The sequence below is a fragment of the Canis lupus genome, chromosome 8 (assembly GCF_011100685.1).
Source record: "Canis lupus familiaris isolate Mischka breed German Shepherd chromosome 8, alternate assembly UU_Cfam_GSD_1.0, whole genome shotgun sequence".
Taxonomy (NCBI): domain Eukaryota; kingdom Metazoa; phylum Chordata; class Mammalia; order Carnivora; family Canidae; genus Canis; species Canis lupus.
Window position 1 is genome coordinate 24,418,215 of NC_049229.1, and position 22,854 is coordinate 24,441,068.

Here is a 22,854-nt window from a genome sequence, read left to right on the forward strand (position 1 = left end):
AAAATGGGGGTCAAACCAAGAAACAGATTCTTAACTATAGAGAACAAACTGATGGTCATCTGAGGGGAGGAAGGTGGAGGATTAAACACACAATGGGTTTTAACGAGGGTACTTGTTATGATGAGCACTGAGTGATATATGAAAATGTTGAATCACTATATTGTATACCTGAAACTAATAATACACTCTAGGTTAACTAACTGTAATTTAAATAAAAACTTTAAAATAGGGGTGCTTGGGTGGCTCAGTCCATTAAATATCTGTCTTCTGTTCAGGTCATGATCCTAGAGTCCTGAGATCGAGTCTGGCATTGGGCTCCCTGCTCAGTGGGGAGTCTGCTTCTTCCTCTATCTCTGCCCTCCACCCCTCGTTTGTGCTTTCTCTATCTCTCTCACAAATAAATAAATAAAGAAACCCCCTTTAAAGTAATACATATGAACAAAACTAGTAAAAATACTGTTGTTGCTGTTGTTGTTTTTAAGTATACATAACTGGGAATATTTGATCAGGAGAAGGGTCAGAGGCTATACTGTAGTGAGGTGATGCATGGGTAAGGCCAACCTGTATGCCCTGAGTATAGCACATAGGCTGACGGTGCCTGAGTCATGCCAAGGGACGCCTGAGGCACTAGAAAAGGTTAGATAGAATGGGACCGGACTTCTCTCTTATCCTTTCCAGGAAGGGAACAAGCATCTGAGTGCAAGGTAAATCAGAAATGCGGCCTTTCCAGCCCTCCCATTCACCTGAACTACTAAATGAGATCCAACAAATGGTGCAATCAATAGATCATGTACAATTCCAGTCACCTTCCTAACCATGCAATACTTGTCCCACATTGAAAAACAAAAGAAAGGGACCCAATGCAAGATAGGTAGAAAAACAGGAACTCCTCATTTGTTACTTATGTCTGAATTACTTAGAGCAGAGAAAAAATCTTTTTATTCTAACAGTAGAGAACTAAAAAAAAAAAAAAAAAAAAAAAAAGGCAAGTTCTCATAAAAAGACAGTATGATGATGGATTAAACCTGTGCAAAAGAACAAATTGAATATAGGCCCTTGATTTGTTTTGGTGGGGAAGAAGTAAGGAGACCAAGAAAATTTTAAGTATATTTGCTAACAGCAAAGAGTGGAAAAATGAGAGTAAGAACCAAAATAAATCAACAAACACTTTCTAGGTGGCACAGCATTGCCCAAGGTACTGATTACTTTCAACAGAGGTAGATCAAAAACAGACTCTACCTGGAGATTTGGGTCATTCACAAGCCAATTCAAATAATACCTCTTACATTTTATGCCTTTACAAAAACAAGAACAGCTGAATTCACATAGGGGTAAAGTTAACAGAGCAAGTTACAGTATGTATAGCCTAATATTTTCTTTATGCAGTTATAAAAATGCACTTATATACCTCTATATAAAGAAAGAAAGTATATATGTTCAAACCCTAATGATCATTGGTGGGATTAGCAATAATATTTATTGTCTTCTTGTGACTCCGGTTCTATGATGAAAATGTATTACTGTCTCATAAAAATTATGAAAATTCTTATCAGAGATTCTTTCTTCAGTAAATATACTATATAAGCTAGAGTTGTCTTATATACTTTTTATCCTCAACTAAACAGAATGCTACGTTTTGGAACAAATCATAGTTTTTCTCAATAAACAAAAAAATAGATCTCAAGTTGTAGGACAGAAAGCCATAGAAGACTTAATTGTAGTTTTCTGGGAAAGTTACTTACAGTATACATCCACTCTGATTGACTTTATCGCTGGGGACCCCAAGCCATTCTCTGCTTTACAGTAATACCGGCCTCCTTGGTGTCGCTGAATATTTGTAATCCTCAAAGTCTCATTGAAGACACTTGAGTCTTGGAATCTGTCAGAGGCACTTCCTGCTGTTTTGGTCCACCTGATCTGAGCAAGCATCAACAAAGATTGTTACTTTAGGTTGGTTTTCTCAAAGAAAAATCAAATAGGCATTACTCATTTAAAGAGTTCGCTTTTGGAGATGCTATATGTCATTCCTGGCAAATACTGGAAAAAATTTAAATTTATATGCACAATGGAATTATAAAAATTTGAATGTGATGTCATTAGTGTATTGTGTATGTAATTCTAATTCAATTACATAGAATTCATGAATAGTTTTATGGGGGGCAATATAAATATAAAGGGAATTAGAATTAAGTATATGTAATATGTTGAAAATATGGATTAGTTTCTCTTTTTGTTGAGAATTTAAATCTTTCTTTCATATTTTTCAAACCCTCCTAAGGTACTTTATATTTATTTAGAGCAGACAGGGTCCTAATGTCTTGTCAGATATATTTTGTTATTTTTCTTTAAATTTCCTATTTGATTTGGATAATTTAAGAATGCTAACCCTATAACAGCTTATTGAGATTATGTGTAATTATATATACTTGGATGTTAAAAGTGGGTTTCTTTATGGCTTTGCTTTAATAAGTCCACAAATGATTTGTCTGTTTTGATAATTAGAATTCACTTTATATCAATAATTATTTTCAAAAAATGTGCAAACTTTTCCAAAGAGAGCATTTCTATTAAACTGCCAAAACACTTGGAATATCTAAAACATTTCATTATAAACAATAACATTCTCTTAAACACAGCTGTGTACAATAGACTTAGTTTTGGCTAGCAATAAAGACTGGCATTCAACTCCAATTTTGTGTATCTTAGTATATGAAACCTGAACAAAAGGCACATAATGGTACTCAAAATGATACAAAATAGGAAATAAAAAGGATTTGGTTTTACTTTTCTCCTTGTCCCTGCTGTACAGAATGTTTATTTTTGTTTGTTTTTATATTTGGATGGAGAAATGGTTAATAGAAATCTTTGGTCAAACATATAAGAGATACATGGAAAAATGAACTAAAGGCTGACTCTTAAAAACTGAAATCCTATAATACTGCCATCTATGCTATAATGTTAATTAAAATTTATAATCTAATGACATTAAAAGTATCTTTCAAAAGTTCTCCAATCATTAAAATATCAGTATGAATATAAGCATGCCTGTCCTTAATTGTGAATGAAATGAAAATGTTACTTAGAACTAATTCACAAAAATAAATATCAAATATTTATTCAACGTCTTTCATGTGCATGGAATACACACAAGACTAAATGGCAAGACTCCTGACTTCAGGCAATTTATAAGCTGGTTATTAATATGCTCATAAACAGACAACGTTTAACAGGGCATTGGTTTTTTTGTTCTTGTATAGGCAGATAGTAATTCTACAATAATCATTTCTAGAATATAATCTGAGATCAGTAAAACACAATTCCTATTAAGATATCAAGTTTTCTTTGACTATCATAATATAATACTAAAATTGATTTTAAATAATATACATATCAGATAATAAAAAGGAGTTCAAAATAAAAACAATTTTGGAAATGGCCTAGTCCTTTTAGATATTAAAAATGTTACTAAGATACAATGATTAAGTTTAGTTATACTAGTACAGTACTAGAAATCATTCAGGAATTATGGATAGAGAAAGCAAGTGTGTGTGTGTGTGTGTGTGTGTGTGTGTGTGACAGAAACAGAGAGACAGAGAGGAAGGCAGAGAGAAAAACAGGGAGAGAAAAAACTGTGATGCAAACCAGCAGTTATTAACCTTGTTGGCCTTAAAATGCCTTTCTACTCTTAAAAATTATGAGCAACCCTAAATAACTTTTGTTTATTTAGACTGATAATTTCCATTCATAATTATTTTATTAAAAATTAAAACTGAGGCAATGTTAGACTATGTATTATTAACTCATTTAAAATTAAATTAATAAATTGATGACATCTGACAAGGAGAATTTTAGTCAGAAAACTATTTTCCAAAACAAAAAAATAATTGAGTAAAAAGAATGGCATTGTTTTATAGTTTTGCAAATCTAATATCCAGTTTAATGAAAAAGAGCTAACTAGATTAGATAATCATATCAGCTTCCACATGCAATCTGTTGCAACAAGTTGCTTTGTTTCAAATATAAAGAAAATCTGGCCTCACACTGATATTTTGAAAGGGAGGAGTACATAACTGTGCATAATCTTCTTTGATACTACACTAAAACTCCCCAATGGTAGTTTCTTAATGTTTGTTTGCAAAGTAAATTCTCAAACTATATCAGTGAGCTTTTTGTATTCTGTTACATTAAAATTCACTGGTTTATCTTGCACTTTGATTGGATCTTTTACTCATACATGATTTTGTAACATTATGCATCAGTCATTTGAAAATAAGAATTTACTGAGTTATGCAGATCTTCCAAATATTGACACATTTCATTATGTAATATCAGAAAAGGAGCATATTTTATGAATTTCACTGCCAATCGCTTCAGAAGAGAGAGTCGTTACGTGTTGGGAAGGCATCATGCTTATATGGGCAGATTTTCCAAAATTCGAATTTTTCTCTTAAAACTGAATTATATACTTAGTAAGAAATATAGCTAAGGTGTTTTCTTTGGAACGACAGGTTCACTTCACTGATTTTTAAGAAAATATTTGTTAAATACCCAAGTCTGAATAACCATAGTTTGCATAACAGTCATCCTTTTATGTTCTATGAAAAAGAGTGGCAAGTTCAGTACAAAACTCAATTATACAAGTCCTTTACCTTAAGACAGACTCTGCACTTCGGGAAGTAGCAGAAATGCTTTACAGGACTTCTTCATCTTGTCATACAAAATATTAAAAACACAGCACTTAAGTTTGAAGTTGTTAAAATGTGATCATTTTTACTGATTCATTGAAGATATTCTGAGTGATACTGCTTTTGTTTGTTTTTTCACTGTGAGGGTATGTTAGTGAAAAAAGTAGGGAAGGATACAGACTGCAAGTACAATTCCGGGCTGTAGCTTTGTTTTGTGCGAAGGTGCGGCCTGCTTTATCCAACATTGCTTTGCACCATCACTGCCAATGCAACAGTGAAAAAAATAACATTTTCTTCCTAAGCTTCCTGTAAAGATCACAAGGTCCCCTTAGAGATCTAGCAGCATCACTCCAAGAAACATTGATTGTTAAGAATAGAAAAACAGCCATATCTCTATCTGTATCTCTAGCCATTTATTGCTTAATAAATGGTGTCAGGGCCACTGACTGTATATCCATTAAAATAATAAAAAAAAAAAAAATAGCTGACTCTCCAACCCACCCATCACACTGAAATAAATTCTAGATGCAATTGTCACAAATACTGATAATATCTTTGTATTGTTGAGGTTTCATAGTCAGAAGGACTGGAAGGATAAATTGGAAGGAGCTTCCTTTTTGAAAGAAAACTTTGTCAAAAAAATGGTAACACATTCCGATCTAGCAACTATCTGTTAAAATTTACCTTACTATCATTTCCATAAGAATGCGGAAAATTGTATGTATAATGGTATAACACTGGGAACAATATAAATATCAAATGATAGGGGAGTAGTTGTAAATTAATTGATTCTAAAATTAAATTGAATGTAGTCATCAAAAGAACTAAAATACAAAATATATTATTAAATAAAAAACGGAACAAAAGAAAATATTCTCATCTGTATAAAAAGAGTATGTGTGCATGCGCACACACACACATATACTAATATGTTTGTTAGAATTATACACAGAAACACAAAATTTAACAATGAAACACAAAATTTAACAAGATTAACTATGTGTGTGGCTGGAACAAAGAAGATAGTGAAATGTTTTCTTTTTTAAAATTCTTATTTAGAATTCTTACTTACAATTTATTTTACCATGAACAAATACTGTGTTTATTATAAGTTTTTTTAAAAAAGAAATATAATTCTGTAGTGAAATGTAGGAAATAAGAGAAGCTAAAAAAGAATAGAGAAAAAAGGAAATAATCACTTATGAAAAAGTTTTTTCTTTTTCTTTATTTAAAAAAAAAAAAACTAAATACTAAAAGGAAATACTACTGAGCCCCAGAAAGACACATCTACTCATTGAGAAGGCTTACCAAGTTATATATCTCAATGATGAGAAAAGAAACCTCCAGATATACTATCATTAAAGCTGTAACTTCAAAGTCTACAAAGAAAATTGTATAGACTTCCATGTAGAAGGAACAAACTGTTATAATTTGTCAGAGCCTGCTCACGTCCTAAAGCTGACTCTCTCCTTCTTCCACAGTAATGGAACCCCAAATTATTAATCAGGCACATGCCTGCCCAGGACAAAGACAACATTCCTCTGCTATCTATTCAACTATATTCTTGCCAGAGTGTTTCTAGCAGAAATGTCCTCATGGGGAAGCAGCAATCTACATGTTGCTCATTTCTGCACATTCCACTGGCTCATATCTTGGACTATAAGTTGATTTGGAATGAAAGTCCAGCAGCAAAGCAATAAAACAGAAGAAATCTGAATCTCTGACATCATGGAGTTGCACCTACCTGCCCTGAACTATTTATAGCCCTGGCCTTCTACATGAGAGAGAAATAAAATTCATACTTGTTTACATCATACTTTTGAGGGAGATTTTCTGGAACTTACAGCCAAATTTAAATTTAACTGATAAGCCTAGGGTGGTACAGAAGGTCAGCTTGTCCTCTGGAATCTCACTTCCAATGTTGACAGCTTGAAAACAGTGGAATAGCACCAGAATTTACTCAAAAAGCTGGTGGGAAGGTTTCTATCTCCATATCAAACAATTAATATCTCATTCATCTAGTGTGAAAGAAAATATTCAGTGATATAAAAACATGTAGTAACCTCAGGGTTCTAATAATCCCACTTGACAAAAATACTTGAAACAATACTCTAATCACCCATCAAATAAACTGGATCTGAGGGTTTGGTTTTAGAGAAGATACAGAAAAGCATCTGGTGGTGAGCAGTCCATACATGTCCAGTTAATGGGTAAGTATAGTTTTTCTAGGTAATAAATAATTTAAGTATTAAATAAAGTTTGTTAAACCTAAAAAACATAGAATAAGGGGACTTGTAATATCTCAGCAAAGTCTTAGAGTTTGAGGAGAGTGTAGGACACAAAGGGGACATGAAACTTAATGACTTAGGGATATATATAAAACGTGTGTGTGTATACATATATACACGCAGATAAAGTGACCATAAAAGATTGGTAATCAAACTGTGGAAACCAAGAAGGCATGGACAAAGTAGTAACAAGAATATGTAAACTAAAATCAATTAACCGGTCAATCAGAAGTGACAATATACACAATAAGGTTAAGTTAATAAGAACAAATTAACACTTTAAAACACTAACTGGAAAGAATGTCATTACTTTGTGTAACATTAAAAGTCATAACTAACAGTGAAAATATACTGTCACGGGACACCTGGGTAGCTCAGTGGGTTAAGTGTCTGCCTTTCGCTCAAGTCATGATTTCAGGGTCCTGGGATAAAGTGCTATGTCAGGTTTCCCACTCAGTGAGGAGTCTGCTTCTCCTTCTCCCTCTGCTCCTCCCCCCTTACAAGTGCTCTCTCTCTCTCAAATGAATAAAGTCTTTAAAATATATACTATCATTAATTGGTATGCAGTAAAGCACAGAGAAGCTAAAGACATAACAAACAAAATTAGAAACAGAAGAATTTGAGAAACATGAAGTTGCACTGGGAAATTACAATACATCTCTCTGAAAACTAGGCAGTTCTAGGTAAAACATTTTTTTTTCCTTAACTTGAAAAATAACTAAGACAAGGAGGAACTGAAAAATATAATCAACATGTATGATATGACTAATAAAATATAACAAAATCTTTCATTCATAGAACAAATTTTTTTCTTATGTCCATTAAACATTTACAAAAATTGATCATGTAGTTAGACCAGAAAAAAATCTTAATTAAAAAAGCAGAGACAGTACAGGTGATGTTTTCTAGTCTCAATTAAATACAGTTATAAATAAGTTATCAAAAGATGACTACTACAGGGAAATCTGGTCATTGTTAAAGAGAAAATTAAAAGGAGAATTGCTAGCAATCTAAAAGTCAACGAACAGAAATCATCTCACACTAAAATCTGTGAATGCAGTGAAAGGAGTAACATAGAAGAAAATATAAACTGAAAGTACCTCTATATTAAGAATGAATGAATGAATAAATAAATAATAAATAAAACAAGTACTCATCTAATTTATTTTAATTTAATGTAAGTTGCTGGGCTCTACTCTAACTTACTGCTTGTTAAGCCATACAAGTAGAACTAATTCATCTTCATTTTTAATTTCTTCTCCCAGAGATTCTTGAGAGCTAGCCTGGCACAGATTTACAGAGAGTCATTGGGGAGACAATAAAATAGGAAGTACCACTGGAAGATTTCTGGATAATTCAACTCTGCATCCCCAGGAATTAGTTCGGTACAAAGTCTGTAGATTAGTACTAGTGCTCCAAGTACTACTACTAATACAGATATGTTGAATGAAAATATGGGTCTTTAGTTTGAACTTGAGAGATTGGTAGATATAATGGTGGGGATTAGGTTCAGCCATAAGACAGAAAAACTAACAGTGATTTATACATGATGAAAGTTAAATTCTGTCATGTAAAAGATATCTGGAGTGAGGCAAGCCAGTGCTGACTTATGGCCCTATCAGGGCCTCAGATTCTTTAGAACCTCTCTACCATCTGTTGCTTGGGCTCAAGACCTCAAATAGTAGCCAGACATTTAATTTTCATTTTCCATTCCCAGCAGAAGGAAGATGGAAGAACAAAATGTGCCTGCTACTTGTCCTTTACAAAAGTTTCTAGAATGTTGCCTCATGACAGTTCTGCTAATATCATTATAGTTGTATCCTATCCCTAGCTACAAGGAAGGTTGGGAAATGTATACTTTACCTTATATAGCACTCTACCCTCTCAACTCTCTGCTATAATCTGATGGTTCGAAAATTGTGGAAAAGAGGAAGGAGAATATTTGTGACTACTGCTGCTCCCACAGTGGGGATAAAACATGTCCAATGTTCATATCAGCTGCATTATTAAATATGATTGTGTTTAAATCCTGTAATGATGACATTAATGTTTAAATCCTGTAACAACATTAAATAATCATTTCCTTAAAATAACATGAACAGAAAAAAGAAAGATACTACAATTTAGGAAATATGTTTATTGTAACTCTCTAATCTGAACAAACAACATGGAGATCCTCTTAGGTTGCAGAACATAACCCTTAACTTAGGGTTTTCCAACTCCCAAAAAAGAATTTTCTTTTTTTTTTTTTTTTTTTTTTTTTTTTTTTTATGATAGGCACACAGTGAGAGAGAGAGAGGCAGAGACACAGGCAGAGGGAGAAGCAGGCTCCATGCACCGGGAGCCCGATGTGGGATTCGATCCCGGGTCTCCAGGATCGCGCCCTGGGCCAAAGGCAGGCGCCAAACCGCTGCGCCACCCAGAGATCCCCCCAAAAAAGAATTTTCTACTTTGTTTTTTGGTAGACTATTTCTGGAACATCATTGCTTTTATGTAGCCTTAAATAAAACCAGTGTGAACTGAGATAACTCGAGAAAATGTTAAGAACCTGAAGCATAGATTGAAGATAGACCGGGATAAACCTAAAAAAGTATATTACATAGATGCTATGAACCCAATAAGGATTTAGACTTTAATAATGCTCAGATTTGTAGGTTTCTCCTCTCTTTAATTAAGGTCTAGTGAATGAGGATTTGTGAAATGAAGTTACTTTCTAACAGTAGTCAAGTAGTTAGGGCATATATATACTCAGGTCAACTTGTAGAGACAAATCTGAGCTTCGTCCCAGCCTTATTTGTACTCTGAAAGATGACCCCTCATCAATAAAAGGAAGCCAAAGAAAAAATAAGATAAAGATCATCTGATCTGCCTTAAATATTGGTGGCTTGCCATCAAAGGTTTTGGGAGTAAACAAAGCTGGTTACAGGGCATCAGCCTGAAGGAGCATAAAGGGATATCTATGGTAGGTATGAGCAGACAGTATTCATTACATTTGAAAAATATGCATTATCTTGCATTAATATCAGGGAAAATTACAGAGGAAATGTGTTCTCTTTGAATTACTAAATACAATAAATAGAATTCTGAGTGGCACAGACTCCAGATCATATAGGTTCAATTTTTATTTTATTTTATTTTATTTTTTTTATAGGTTCAATTTTTAATAAGTCACATCCATCTACCATAAATTATAGCAAAATGTCATACTTGTTCTAAATTCAATTATATAAAAAGAACTACAATTGTCTGACAAAGCAACAAAATTTAACCTGAAAACTTCTATACTCTGCATAAAACATCATATTATTCTCATATGCTCAGAATATTGGAGATCACTACTACTACCAGCATTACTACTACAGTAACAACATAATAGACATCTTTTTTTTTCATAATAGACATCTTTAAGAAATTTCTATGTGTTAGAGTTACTGATAACTATTCACAGTGAGATAAGAAAGAATTTCTCAGTGTAAGTAGTGCAAATATGCTTAGAGAAGCAATAAGGAAACATGAGTCTGAGCATCAGTGAGGGATCTTCTCACCCACCAGTGAATAGGAGGGTGGGGAAAGGATCATCATGGTAAACTCACTGGAAAAGGAAGGAAAGTCGTGGGATGAGGACTTAGATATTTCTGAACACTGATATGCTATAAAGAAGAGAAGATATATATATATATATTTAATAATAAATTTATTTTTATTGGTGTTCAATTTGCCAACATATAGCATAACACCCAGTGCTCATCCCATCAAGTTCTACCCATCACCCAGTAACCCCCGCCTCCACCCCCACCCCCTAGTCCACGTCCCCTTCTACCACCCCTTGTTCGTTTCCCAGAGTTAGGGGTCTCTCATGTTCTGTCTCCCTTTCTGATATTTCCCACACATTTCTTCTCTCTTCCCTTCTATTCCCTTTCACTATTATTTATATTCCCCAAATGAAAGAGAACATATAATGTTTGTCCTTCACCGACTGACTTACTTCACTCAGCATAATACCCTCCAGTTCCATCCACGTTGAAGCAAATGGTGGGTATTTGTCATTTCTAATGGCTGAGTAATATTCCATTGTATACATAGACCACATCTTCTTTATCCATTCATCTTTCGATGGACACCAAGGCTCCTTCCACAGTTTGGCTATTGTGGTCATTGCTGCTAGAAACATTGGGGTGCAGGTGTCCCAGCGTTTCATTGCATCTGTATCTTTGGGGTAAATCCCCAGCAGTGCAATTGCTGAAGATCTATTTTCTGATACTCTTTTTGGCTGTGGCTTTTCTTTGGACTTAAACTTTCAACAACTTACTCCTATGTGACTAAACTATGAGAGAAAGTGAACAAATGTAGTGCTTACCTTTGACAATGCCAGGGTTCCTAATGTATACAGCACACTACAGTAGGGCCTATAAGCATTATTTCAAACCAAAGTTGATAGAGAGGGTAGTACATCTTGGTGCAAAAAAATACATGCTCATAAGTAAAAAATGCTGGGGGTTAATGTAGATTGCTTCATGGAAGGGTTTTTATTTTGTAGCATAACCAATATATTAACCATGGACTCCAAACAACCAGCAATAAAACTTTACTTCTTTAAAATTTACAGGAGCACCTAGCTGACTCAGTTGGTAGACACATGGCCCTTGATCTTGGGGTGGTGAGTTCAAGCCCTATGTTGGTTATAGACAGTACTTAAGCAATAATTAATTTTTTTTTTAGATTTTATTTATTCATGAGAGACACAGAGAGAGAAGCAAAGACATAAGCAGAGTTTGGAAAAGCAAGGAGCCTGATGTGGGACTCCATCCAGGACCCAGGAATCATGCCCTGAGCCAAAAGCAGATGCTCAACCACTAAGCCACCCAGGAGCCCCATTTTTTTTTTTTTTTTTAGTTACAAAATGCTTTTATATTTGATCATATTATTTTAATCCCATGGCAGGCTTTAAAGGATAGGAAAATCTTTTCTCCCCATTTCACAGCTCCAGCTCTTCTGGGACCATATGACTCTGTGCCTTTGTTCACTGGGCTCCTTTTGACCTGAAAGTTCTTTTCCTTGCTATTATTAATCTTATTAACTCCCTTTGATCATCTAGATATCATTTTATTAGAAAGCCTTCCCTCCCCCAGAAATCTCTATTTTATCTGTCTGTGGCCATAGCACCTTGCAATTCCCTCTATGAGAGTATATTCATCACGTGCTATAGAAATTATTTATATGTTGTCACAGATAACTGGTTCTGCCTGATTCTCTGAGCCCCTTTATCCTCCTCATATGTGCCTCCTTAGGATTCTCTGTTTTTAATGCAAGAAGGTCCTTGGGCTACGGAGCCACTTTGCTCTCAGAGGCAGCTTCAGAGTTTACCTTCATCCTGTGGCTCTAAGCAATGAAACAGTGGAGTGGACATGAAAGCTCAGCACACCCGCCTCTGATTAGGATGGATTCAGAAGCATCTTTTGCCCTCCAGAGTTCCGCTGCAGCATCCAGCTGAGCCTAATCGCCCAAAGTCACACTCCTGCGCTCCTTCTTCCTTTTCTCCTCCCACTTTCTTGCCCCATTAGCAGTTTATCCTAAGAGCATTTCCTCAATAAATCACTGGCATGTGAATGCTTATCTCAAGCTCTACTGCCAAAGAACCAGACCTAGGACACAATTCTTTTACCTTTAACAAACTGTAAACCATTGTTCTCTTTTTTTGATATTTTATTTATTTATTCATGAGAGACACAGAGAGAGAGAGGCAGAGACACAGGCAGAGGGAGAAGCAGGCTCCATGCAGGGAGCCCGACGTGGGACTCAATCCCGGGTCTCCAGGATCACGCCCTGGGCCGAAGGCAGGCGCTAAACCACTGAGACACCCGGGCTGCCCTAAACCATTGTTCTTGATCTTGAGGTCTTCTGCCCAAAGCACAGAGTCTGGGGCATAATAGTCATTAACAAAATCACTGTTGCTTGAATAAATTCCTAGCACTATAATTCTGCTGACAAGGCAAACATAAATTAGACAAAAATCCCACTCCACAAGGCACTTACAATATAGTAAGTTTCGGTTAACTGAGATGTGCTTTTAATACATACTTCAAATGTAAGCTGAGTTTACTCATCCACTTTCATTTTGAAATAATACACCAAAGTATTTTTATTTAATCTATATTTTTAATGAATTTCTATCATTTTGTCTAAATATTTTGCCCTTTACTTTTTATAAGCCTAGGATTTTATTTTGTACATGGGTGGTTGAAGTTAGAGGAAGATATCAAATGATACCTTTTTAGTGTCAAATTAGCATTTGAACTATTATTGAACAGCAATTAGCAATATTACGCAGGACAAAAATCAAGTAGGATAGATGGGGAAAAAAAAGAATTTGTAAAGATATATTTATTCAAGGGAACCAGCAATATTGAAGAAAAATAATACAAAAATAAAATAAAAATAGATGACATGAGTTATGAAATCGTGTATCTTAACACTACACTCAAGTTTTAGAATAGACACAGACTACTAAGTGAACCAACAGTAGTACAATACAGCTGGTATAATATTAAACACTCTGCTAAATATATTAAAAAATGATTGAAATGTAAAATTTTGACTTCATTTTTTACCATCATCTAAATGTTTAAAGATTACATTTCATACATGCTGTAGAAAAATAGGAAAAAAAGTATATGATATTCTCCAAGTGTTTCACAAGGTAGATGGTAAGAAATTTGTTTAGCTGCTTCCACCCTGGCCACTCCTTCTTAGGCTTTTTTTTAGCAGTTCCTACTCATGTTCCTGACCTCTGAACGGTTGCGTACCTTAAAACATGGCCTTTTCTATTTATACTCACTTCCAGGCCATCTCCTCCAGTACTTTAAAGACCACTTACATGATGCTAACTCCTAAGCTGGTGTTAGTAGTTCAGGCCAGTCTCCTACCACCATCATCTGTCCACCATCTCCACCACAATATATCAAAAATGAGCTCTTGTTCTCCCCACCAGCCCCCTGCAACAAAACCAGCTCGCCCAGTCTTTCCCACTTCTGTTAATAGCAACTTCCTCCTTCCAGTCATTCAGACCCCCAATTTGCAGTTATGTTGATGAAAAAAGAAGTGAATAAAAGTACAAAATCATATTAATTTTAGTTAAAAAATCATACCAGACCTTTGATAAACTTTAAAATTTGGTTTATACCTGGAGAAATTGTAAAATAACCATTTACTAAATTTTCACATTTTGTCTGGGTCCCCAAGACCACACCTAGCTTTGATAATTCACAGGAATCTTACAAGACCCATTACATAGTCAGGACTACGATCTATTGATAGATAGTAAAAGGATACAAAGCAAAATTAACAAAAGGAAAGATAGATGGGGAGAAGTTTAGAGAGAAACAGGCACAAGCTACAAGTCCCCTCTCCAGGGAGTCACACAGGAGGCACTTAATTCCCCCAGGATTAAATTATGACAACACATGTAAACTGTCTACCACAGAAGTGCATTCGAGTCTCAGTTTTATAGAAGGCTGGTCACATAAGCACCCTCTGCCTAGCATGTACCAAAATGTAGAGCCTCAGAAGCAAAGCCAGTGTTAGGCATTCATCCTACTGTTTGGATACCAATTTAGGCACAGTAAGCCACTCTAATCAGAGAATGGTGGGACCCTTCCTGAAATCCTAGCTCTTAGATGACAACCAAGGGCCAACCTTGCAAGTCAGCCTTTCTGAGGATAGTATTCTCAGGCCTGCTAGGTTAAGCTTTTCTGTATACATATAAACCTTGTGCCAGAAATGTTGTGTGGGACTTCTGAAGAAGCGCCTTATGGGAGAATGGCATGGGTTCATTTATTTTTCCCCTTTTCTTCCATGTTACCTTAGATTCCAATGTGATAGCTGGAGCTCCAGGATCCATCTCAGATTGTGGGCCACCTCCAAGGTAGAAGTCATGTGCAAAGGATGGGTCCCTATGGCACCATGATGCCATTATACCATTTCAGTATTCTCAATGTCTAAATTTATTTTCTAGGCAGAATTGATGCTTATCTTATTTAAGCTATTATTTCTGCATTCAGCAATTAGCAGCCAAACGCATTTTGCCATGAAAAAATTAAGCAAAACATAGGAAATCCATCTGTACATCTGTAGACTCTATAGATAAAAGATCTATTTTTCAAATATGAAATAATGAAAGTAATACTCTTGAAGAAACTAGAAGTACTCAAAGAAATAAATTGCATGCATTGGAAATGCCATATTTAAAGCATCTAAAAAATCTGAGTGCCAATTCATGAGAATAGACTATTGGTTAAAAAATAAAATCATTAAACTGGGCTTTTACAACTTAATCATCCATACATCATTTTTATGAAGGGGGAGATGCTGTAATGACATACAGTATATCCCAAAAGCATGTGTTTTCTTTTTTTTTTTTTTTGTAATCGGAGTGAATAAATAGAGGAGGGTAGTTAAGTTTCTCTATGTTTCTTCCAGGACTTTTAAAAGAGCTCCCTAATTTAAATTTAGCACATTTATACTTAATAATCAATATTTATTTGACCACAAATTTTACTAACTAAGGATTATTTTAAATTGTTGCCATTGAACAGCTTCCCATCTTCTTCCTTATGGGTTTCTTATGGGATTTTTTTTTTTTTTACCATCATTCTCAGTCTTGTTGAAAGTGAAACAGTAATTTCCTTAATGATTTTTATAATAAAATATAATCTAAATTAACAGTATTGCAGACACTGCAGAGTATTAGAAATGTAATAAAAAATAAATTGCTCTGTTCCACTCACTCCAGTATAGTGCTCTACTGAAGCCATCACTAAATTTATTCATAAGATAACCAAATGAACTTTGCCATTTAAGGCATTAAGAAAACACCCACACACTTATAGAAAAATGAGAATGTGTTTTGGCATATAGACTTGACAAGGATATTTGTAATTACAGTATTCTAGATTCCCCTAACAGATAAATTCAGCCAGATGTGCCAAATAAATAATTCAGTGTGATTCCATTTCATGTTTTCTAATAATTCATCTAAAATACCCCCCAAAAGTTACATTTAATTGGCCCAAAAAATGTTTTAGAGTGAATTAACTGTCTTTCTGAATTATTTTAGGCACCTGGAACTGATTGATAAGAGAAATGGACAATTCCTATGGGTACATTTTCAATTTTATGGAAAAATCTTATCTCACACTTATTCCTTAAAATATTTGAGCAATTTTTGGAAAACACAAGAACAATAATGCATTTTATGGACACCTTGCAACATTCACAGATGCAATGGACCTTTACTCATAGCTGCAAATTTGGAACTTAAACTCATTCGACAGCCAGGCAGTTGAAAGCTATCAACAAGAAGGCATGCAGAACTAAACTGAGGCATCAAAAATAATATCTATGAAAATGGACTATTTTAAATGTTCATGCAAGTGCCCCTTTTCAGGACCCATAAAAACTTAATCTTGTATACATGTGAAACATCTCAGCCTACTAGATTAGTTCTGGGGTTAACTATTGCAAGTATTTATATTTAACTTGTTTCAGTTTTGAATAAACATTAGAAAGGGAAGAAATGGAAAGTAGTATTGCCTCAGATTCTGTAAGTAGGCACATCTGGGTTATTGTCTCTTTATAACAACCCTATAGGTAAATACAGTGATCTTCAATTTGCAGATAACTAAACTGAGGTTCAAAAGGGTTAACTAATTTTCCTAAAACCATGCAATTAGTAAATAGTAGTTCCAGGATTTTAGCAAGCATCTGTATGACTCTTTATTTCTACTAAAAATAGCCAATATATGTTAAGGAGTTACTCTCCCAAATGCTTTCTGAAGGTATCTCATTTAATCCTTATAACTGTCATATCAATTAGGTACTATATCTCCATTTTACAGCTGAGAAAACTGATGCTGAAGACAGTAAAATGATTTGCCCAGGATCCCATAGCTAATATATGGGAGGAACTAGGACAAGGGTCTCCCTGTTTCTAAAGTCAGAATCTGCTTTTAGTCTCACTCTGATGTGTTGACAGAAAACAACTCTGGTGGCTTTAATTCAAGCCAGATTGAGAACCTTCCTCCAAGAGCAAGTGAAACCAGACAGTTATTCTAACTCGTAGCAAAGAAAGTACACATTTGACTACCCATCCATTGTAACAGTTTCTGCACGTATTTATATTTCTACTAGAATATGTTTCCTAATTGAAATGGAAATGAAGAATAAAGCAGAAAATCATATTACTACCTAGGATTTTTAGGACTTAATGTTCCTGGGACAGGAAAAGAAATAAGAAAAGGAACTTGAATCTGTATGCTGGGAGGAGAAGGGAAAGATTAGGAATTTTAAAGTTAGAAACAGACAGGCCTGTCCTAAAATAGAGTGGTGTCCACAATAGGCAATTGATAAGATATAATCTTCAACATTTTAATAACTTCAAGATAGGTCTTCAATAGCAAGTTAGAAATTTTGACTTTTGTCCAAATGTAGTAGAAATCAAATGGGTTATGGGAATAGATGGATGGGAAACTACCCCATATAACTGTCCCATATGACCACCAGGACACAGTTCATTGGTCACTTATTATCTCCTCCAACTTTTGAGTAGGATGCCTTCTTAAATTCAAAAGTTAGAAAGCTAGATATATTAACTAGATTCTCTTGCACTAAGGTTGTGGACAGAATTGAGTTTTATCAATAATAATTCTGAAAACCAAATTAAATGGGAAGAGAGGTATTTTGTGAGAATCAATTTTTACAGGTGTGAATCACAGTAGACCTGGTTATGAAACAGTGAACAGTTCTGGAATAGATGTCTCAATCCCTTGATCATAACTAAGGTATGTCTCTCTTGAAGTCAAGGGCTGGGAGAGCTATACAGTGATTCCCATGCAGGAAGCAGTGCTGTTGGTGGGCAGACCCTATGATGTTAATTGTAGGAATCATTCCTACAGGTCTAGCCTAATGGCCTTCACCGGCAACCCTTATAATTAGTTTTGTAAGGAACTTATCTAGATTAATTCATTTATGCTTAAACTAGCTAGAACAGATTCTGTTATTTATAACTGAACCTTGGTTGATACACCTCCTTTCTCCTCATTATCACTTGTCCTCAATCAGGTTTACCTTCAAACAAGGCCACACAGAGTTAATAGTATAAGGTCAGCACTATGTCTTCTCAGGGGCCTCAATTCTCCAGGATGAATGCTCAACTCCTTAGAATTACCTGGCTTAGCATCTGCTAGAGACTTCAACATCTCACAAATATAATAAGCACCATAAAATCTAAGGACCCAGTGGAATTACTATATTGACACAAACTCTTGGCTGCCTAAATATTATCAATTTGCAAGTTTAAGTGATGTTTTCCAATTTTCTAGTTTTAATGAGTGAGAAAGAAATGAAGGAGAAGAGGTTGGCACTGGTAAGTGAAAGAAAAAATGGCACCTGCAACAGAGTGTAAGCAGTCAGAAGTCATATTCTGCTAAATAGAAACAGTACCTGGGGCTACAGGAAATATACAGAAGCTACTCTGCATGATTCATAAAGACTTAAGTGTGTCTTCAATGGAAGTTAAGCACTACTCTAAGAGAGTTTCATAATCAGTATTTAAAATATTACTGTATTTACGTTTCAATAAATTATTTTATGAAGTTTAAAAATAAATGTTTGCTATTTGATACTAAATCATGTTATAAGTTCATCTACCCATATGAAGTTAACACCAATATCTACACAAAAAAACCCTCATGAATACTTAGATTAATCCTGACATAAGTTAAGATATACTTCACTATATTTGGAATCAACTACACATGAAAAACTAAACTATATTTCAGGTAAAATAGAAATAAAATACGACAAAGTTAAACTATCACCAGGTAGGTCAAAAACACAATGCCTACAATAAAGATTTGTTCATCCCTCCCCGCAAACAAACTTACTTTTCAAGCCAGCAAATGCAAGGAAATATATTTAATTCATATCAATGTATTGTCCTTACTTTTAAATAAATAAAGACAGACTTTGCACTTTTAGGCCTTGCTTGCCATTCTGTTAAGTCTATGTCAGAGTTTGAATACTCTCCATGTGATATGTGATACGAGTGTCTGGGCGTGTAGGATGTGAAGGGAGGCATTACAGAAAGCCCGGCAGGTGGAGAAAACACATGAAAGACTGCTGAACATGGAAACAAGAAGCTGCTCTAGAAAATGTGATACAAAGCACAGGAAAACTATACTTCTTTACGTTTGTTAAAGAATGATACAACATTCCCTAACAAAAGACAGAATATTAACCTAACAGCATACATGACTTAATTCAGACTCACACCGAGAAATTTCTGAGAATATTTCACTTCTACCCTCAGGGCGGGGGGAGAATTTGAATCTTTCTGAAATCATGAAGTAGGGCCCTTACCAAAGAATGCCACCTGTAGCCCATACTTTGAATTCAGGTCCTTTAGGAAAACAGGTGACACAAATGAAACTAGTTCAGCCTATTGCTTCCTGAGCTATTAAGGGTAACCCTTAAAATGTTTGGGTTTTTTTTCCTATCTTGCTAATTCAAATTAAAACCAGTACACACAATGTAAAATATCGTATTTAAACACCTTTTTCTTTTTACTGATTCCTTTTTATACATTTATTTTTTTATTCATTTTATACATTTAGATAACAAAACTAAAGTCACATGGTAAGTGACAGATACAATAACCAGCCTCTTCATAGTTAATGAATATTGCTGCAGTAATACATGTGTATAAACATATACTCATTATAAATGTTTATTTATATTTCATGCTATATATAAATATATGTAGGCATGCATATATGCATACATATAAAACTATAATCATACATCCTCTAGTATAATCCTGAAAACATACAAAACAATATGAGACCAATTATAGACACTAGTTCTCAATATCAATTAAGATTTGAACACATCTGATACTTCAGTTTTATCAGTGGTTTTCATATATTCTATTAAGTAAAGAAAATTTTAAATACCTAAGATCTCATTATTCAGATATACAAAGGCATCCACCAATGTTACTTCTATGCCTGGTGCCATGATGCCAATAGGAATAGAATGTTGCTATTCTGGCAATAGCACATGTGGAGGACACAAAACCAAAAGGAGATAAATGTATGTTGAATTTATCTGGTATTTGGTAACAATATGACACACATTCCAAGATGCTACTATGACACCTCAAGAAAACGATTTTTGCCTCTTCTAATAAATTTATACATTTGCAATTTCAGTTATGATGCATCTTGTTACAAGTCTCACTGCAAAATGAATACAGTTCACATCAAACTTCTAATAAATAGAAAGATTCCACTGAAAGGTATTTTCAATGACTGTATTTTTACTTTCCCTTAATACTCTTTTGATGGATGTATTTATTTGATTTTATCACTTTAGTCAATTAATGTATATTTACACAGCTTAATTGTCTTTAATTAAGAAATCGGGGTTCATATATGTAATCATTTGAACATGTAATTATAATATCTAATTATATAATTATAGAGTATATTGAAATGATCAAATCTTCATCTTATTGATTTTAAGAGTGCATGTTATTTATTAAACACCTGAAAGAGAAAAGATTCAAAAATCACTTACAATAAGGTCTTTCAAACTGCTTACATTCAAATACCTGACTTCAGTACTGATGTCTTCCCAAATGCCCCCCTAGGTGCTGGGTAAGGACTGATGATGCAATGACTGCAGGCATCTTATAGCACCCTTCAGTGATGGTGAAATGAGTGAATGGCCTCCTCAATGACTTCAGGGAGAGGATGAAAGGATATGGTGACTTTTTCCACATTAGTGGAATCTACTTGTTTAAAAATAGTTAAAACACGTTAACATGTAATATCGAAAGAAAAGAAGGAAGGAAGGGAAGGTGGGAGGCAGGGAGAAAGGAAGAAAGTGAGGAAGGAAAAAATAATATTTCAAGAAACTTTTTCCTGAGCCAGGCCATAAAATATAAAGGAGAGCCTCCATGAAAATGCACTCTTTAATTTTGCTTGCAAAATAAGCCAAGCTATTAGAAGAACTTACATGGCACCAATTTAATATTTTTCTCTGACCCAGTTCTCAGAAATTTGATATCAAGTCACCTATTAATATAACTTACAAGTGCAAACACCCTAACTATGCAGTACTTACAATATTCAGGTTCCTGTAAAAATAGCTATTGCCTCCCCTAGAGTAAGGCAAGCTTTCCCTTTCCCACAACCTAAATCTAATTTAGACATGCTTATTATTAATTCAGAATGTCAGAAAATCTGGTGCATAAAAAGGAGAGCTTTGCAAAGAAAGAAGTCACTTACTCCTTGGGTCTGATTGAATAAAGTAAGGTCCTGATATCTAAAACACCTTAATTTCCTAATAAAAAAATTTAAAGTCACATTAAGCAAATTTAAGAAACCTAATTTCTGACATAATCAACTGAGTTGCAATACACACTAAATATATTTCACACGCAGGTCTCCCAGGCTTTACCTTTCATGCAAGCTGTTCTTTACATTTCCAAAAGCACCTGAGACAACATAGTAGAAATGATTCTGAATGAAGAGTAGGTCTTCTACACCTGATTTTATAGGTAAAAATTATGTTCCTCCTCAGTTATTAAAACTTGAGGTGAAATGGGGGATGCCTAGGTGACAGAGCTGGTTATGAGTCAACTGTTGGTTTTATTTCAGATCGTGATCTCAGGGGCCTGAGATCAAGCCCTGTATTAGGCAACAAGTTCACTGGGGAGTCTGCTTGTCTTTCTCTCTCTCCTTCTGCCCGCCCCCCCTGCTTGTGTTCTCTTGTGAGTTTGTGCATGAGTGTGTGCATGCACACTCTCTAAAATAAATAAATAAAATCTTTAAAAAAAAACCAATTTGGGGTGAAATGGAAACAAAAGCCAAAATAATCTTTCTGGAACGAGTCACAGATTATTACTTTATAGCACAGAAGTATTAGAAAAGTAAAATTTGTTATGCAAGTATCTCTGTTGATAATGGATGTAGATGACCTTCAAGTTAATTGCCAAAAAATTAGTAAATCAAGTGGCACCTGGGTGGCTCAGTCAGTTAAGCACCTGCCTTTGGTTCAGGTCATGATTCCAGGGATTGAGCCCCTGTCACGCTCCCTACTCAGTGGGGAGTCTGCTTCTCCCTCTTCCTCGGCTGCTTTCTCTCTCTCTCTCTCAAATAAATAAAACCTTTAAAAAATAGTAAACCAAAACTCCTTATCTATATGTATGGTACTTATCATTCAGACTAAAATTCTTGAATTCTTGATGACTCTCCTCTCACTCTCATATCCAATCAATCCTCAAAACCTCTCAAAATATATTTGATCGACTACTCTCTTTCACGACCTCCAACATGAACTCCATTGCCAATGTCACCATCATTTCTCTCTGACTAGAGCACCCAGCTTCTACTCTCAATGCCTCTAATCTATCCCCCTCCGCTGCTGTCAAATTGATCCTGTTAAAACATAAGTCACAAGGTATTAGCTTCTGCTTAAACCTTTCTTTGGCTTCCCAAATTGGGTGCAAGTAGGATGGCACCCAATTCTTTTTCATCAGGCCTTGTATCCTTTTTCATCTCCAATGGCCCCACAGTCATTGCCCTGCAGCCACACTGAAATCCCTCCTCAAACACATCAATATTCCTCTTGTTTCAGGGCCTTTGCCTTTGTTATCCTCTTTCTACTTTACTCAAGTTTTTGTTTAAATACCCCTTTATCCCTATAGCCTTCCCTAACCATCCTAATATAATAAAATAGTGGTTTGTTATTCACAGTCATCTTCTCTAGCTTAATTTTCTTCAGGATATTAATCAGTAGCAGAGATCAGAATATATATGTAT

The 22,854-nt window shown here is 34.8% G+C and overlaps 1 protein-coding gene across 3 annotated transcripts in view; it reads right to left on the bottom strand.

Annotated features, from left to right (window-relative positions):
• The window catches only part of MDGA2 (MAM domain containing glycosylphosphatidylinositol anchor 2), a 782,196-nt gene that overhangs the window by 369,041 nt on the left and 390,301 nt on the right, over positions 1-22,854 (bottom strand). For all 3 annotated transcript variants that reach the window (XR_005363220.1, XR_005363219.1, XM_038544626.1), the window contains exon 3: positions 1,743-1,917. Coding sequence is in view for 1 of the 3 variants with exons in the window: in XM_038544626.1 (XP_038400554.1) it covers positions 1,743-1,917 (175 nt within the window). In the remaining 2 variants the exon portion in view is untranslated. The remainder of the gene's footprint in view (positions 1-1,742; positions 1,918-22,854) is intronic.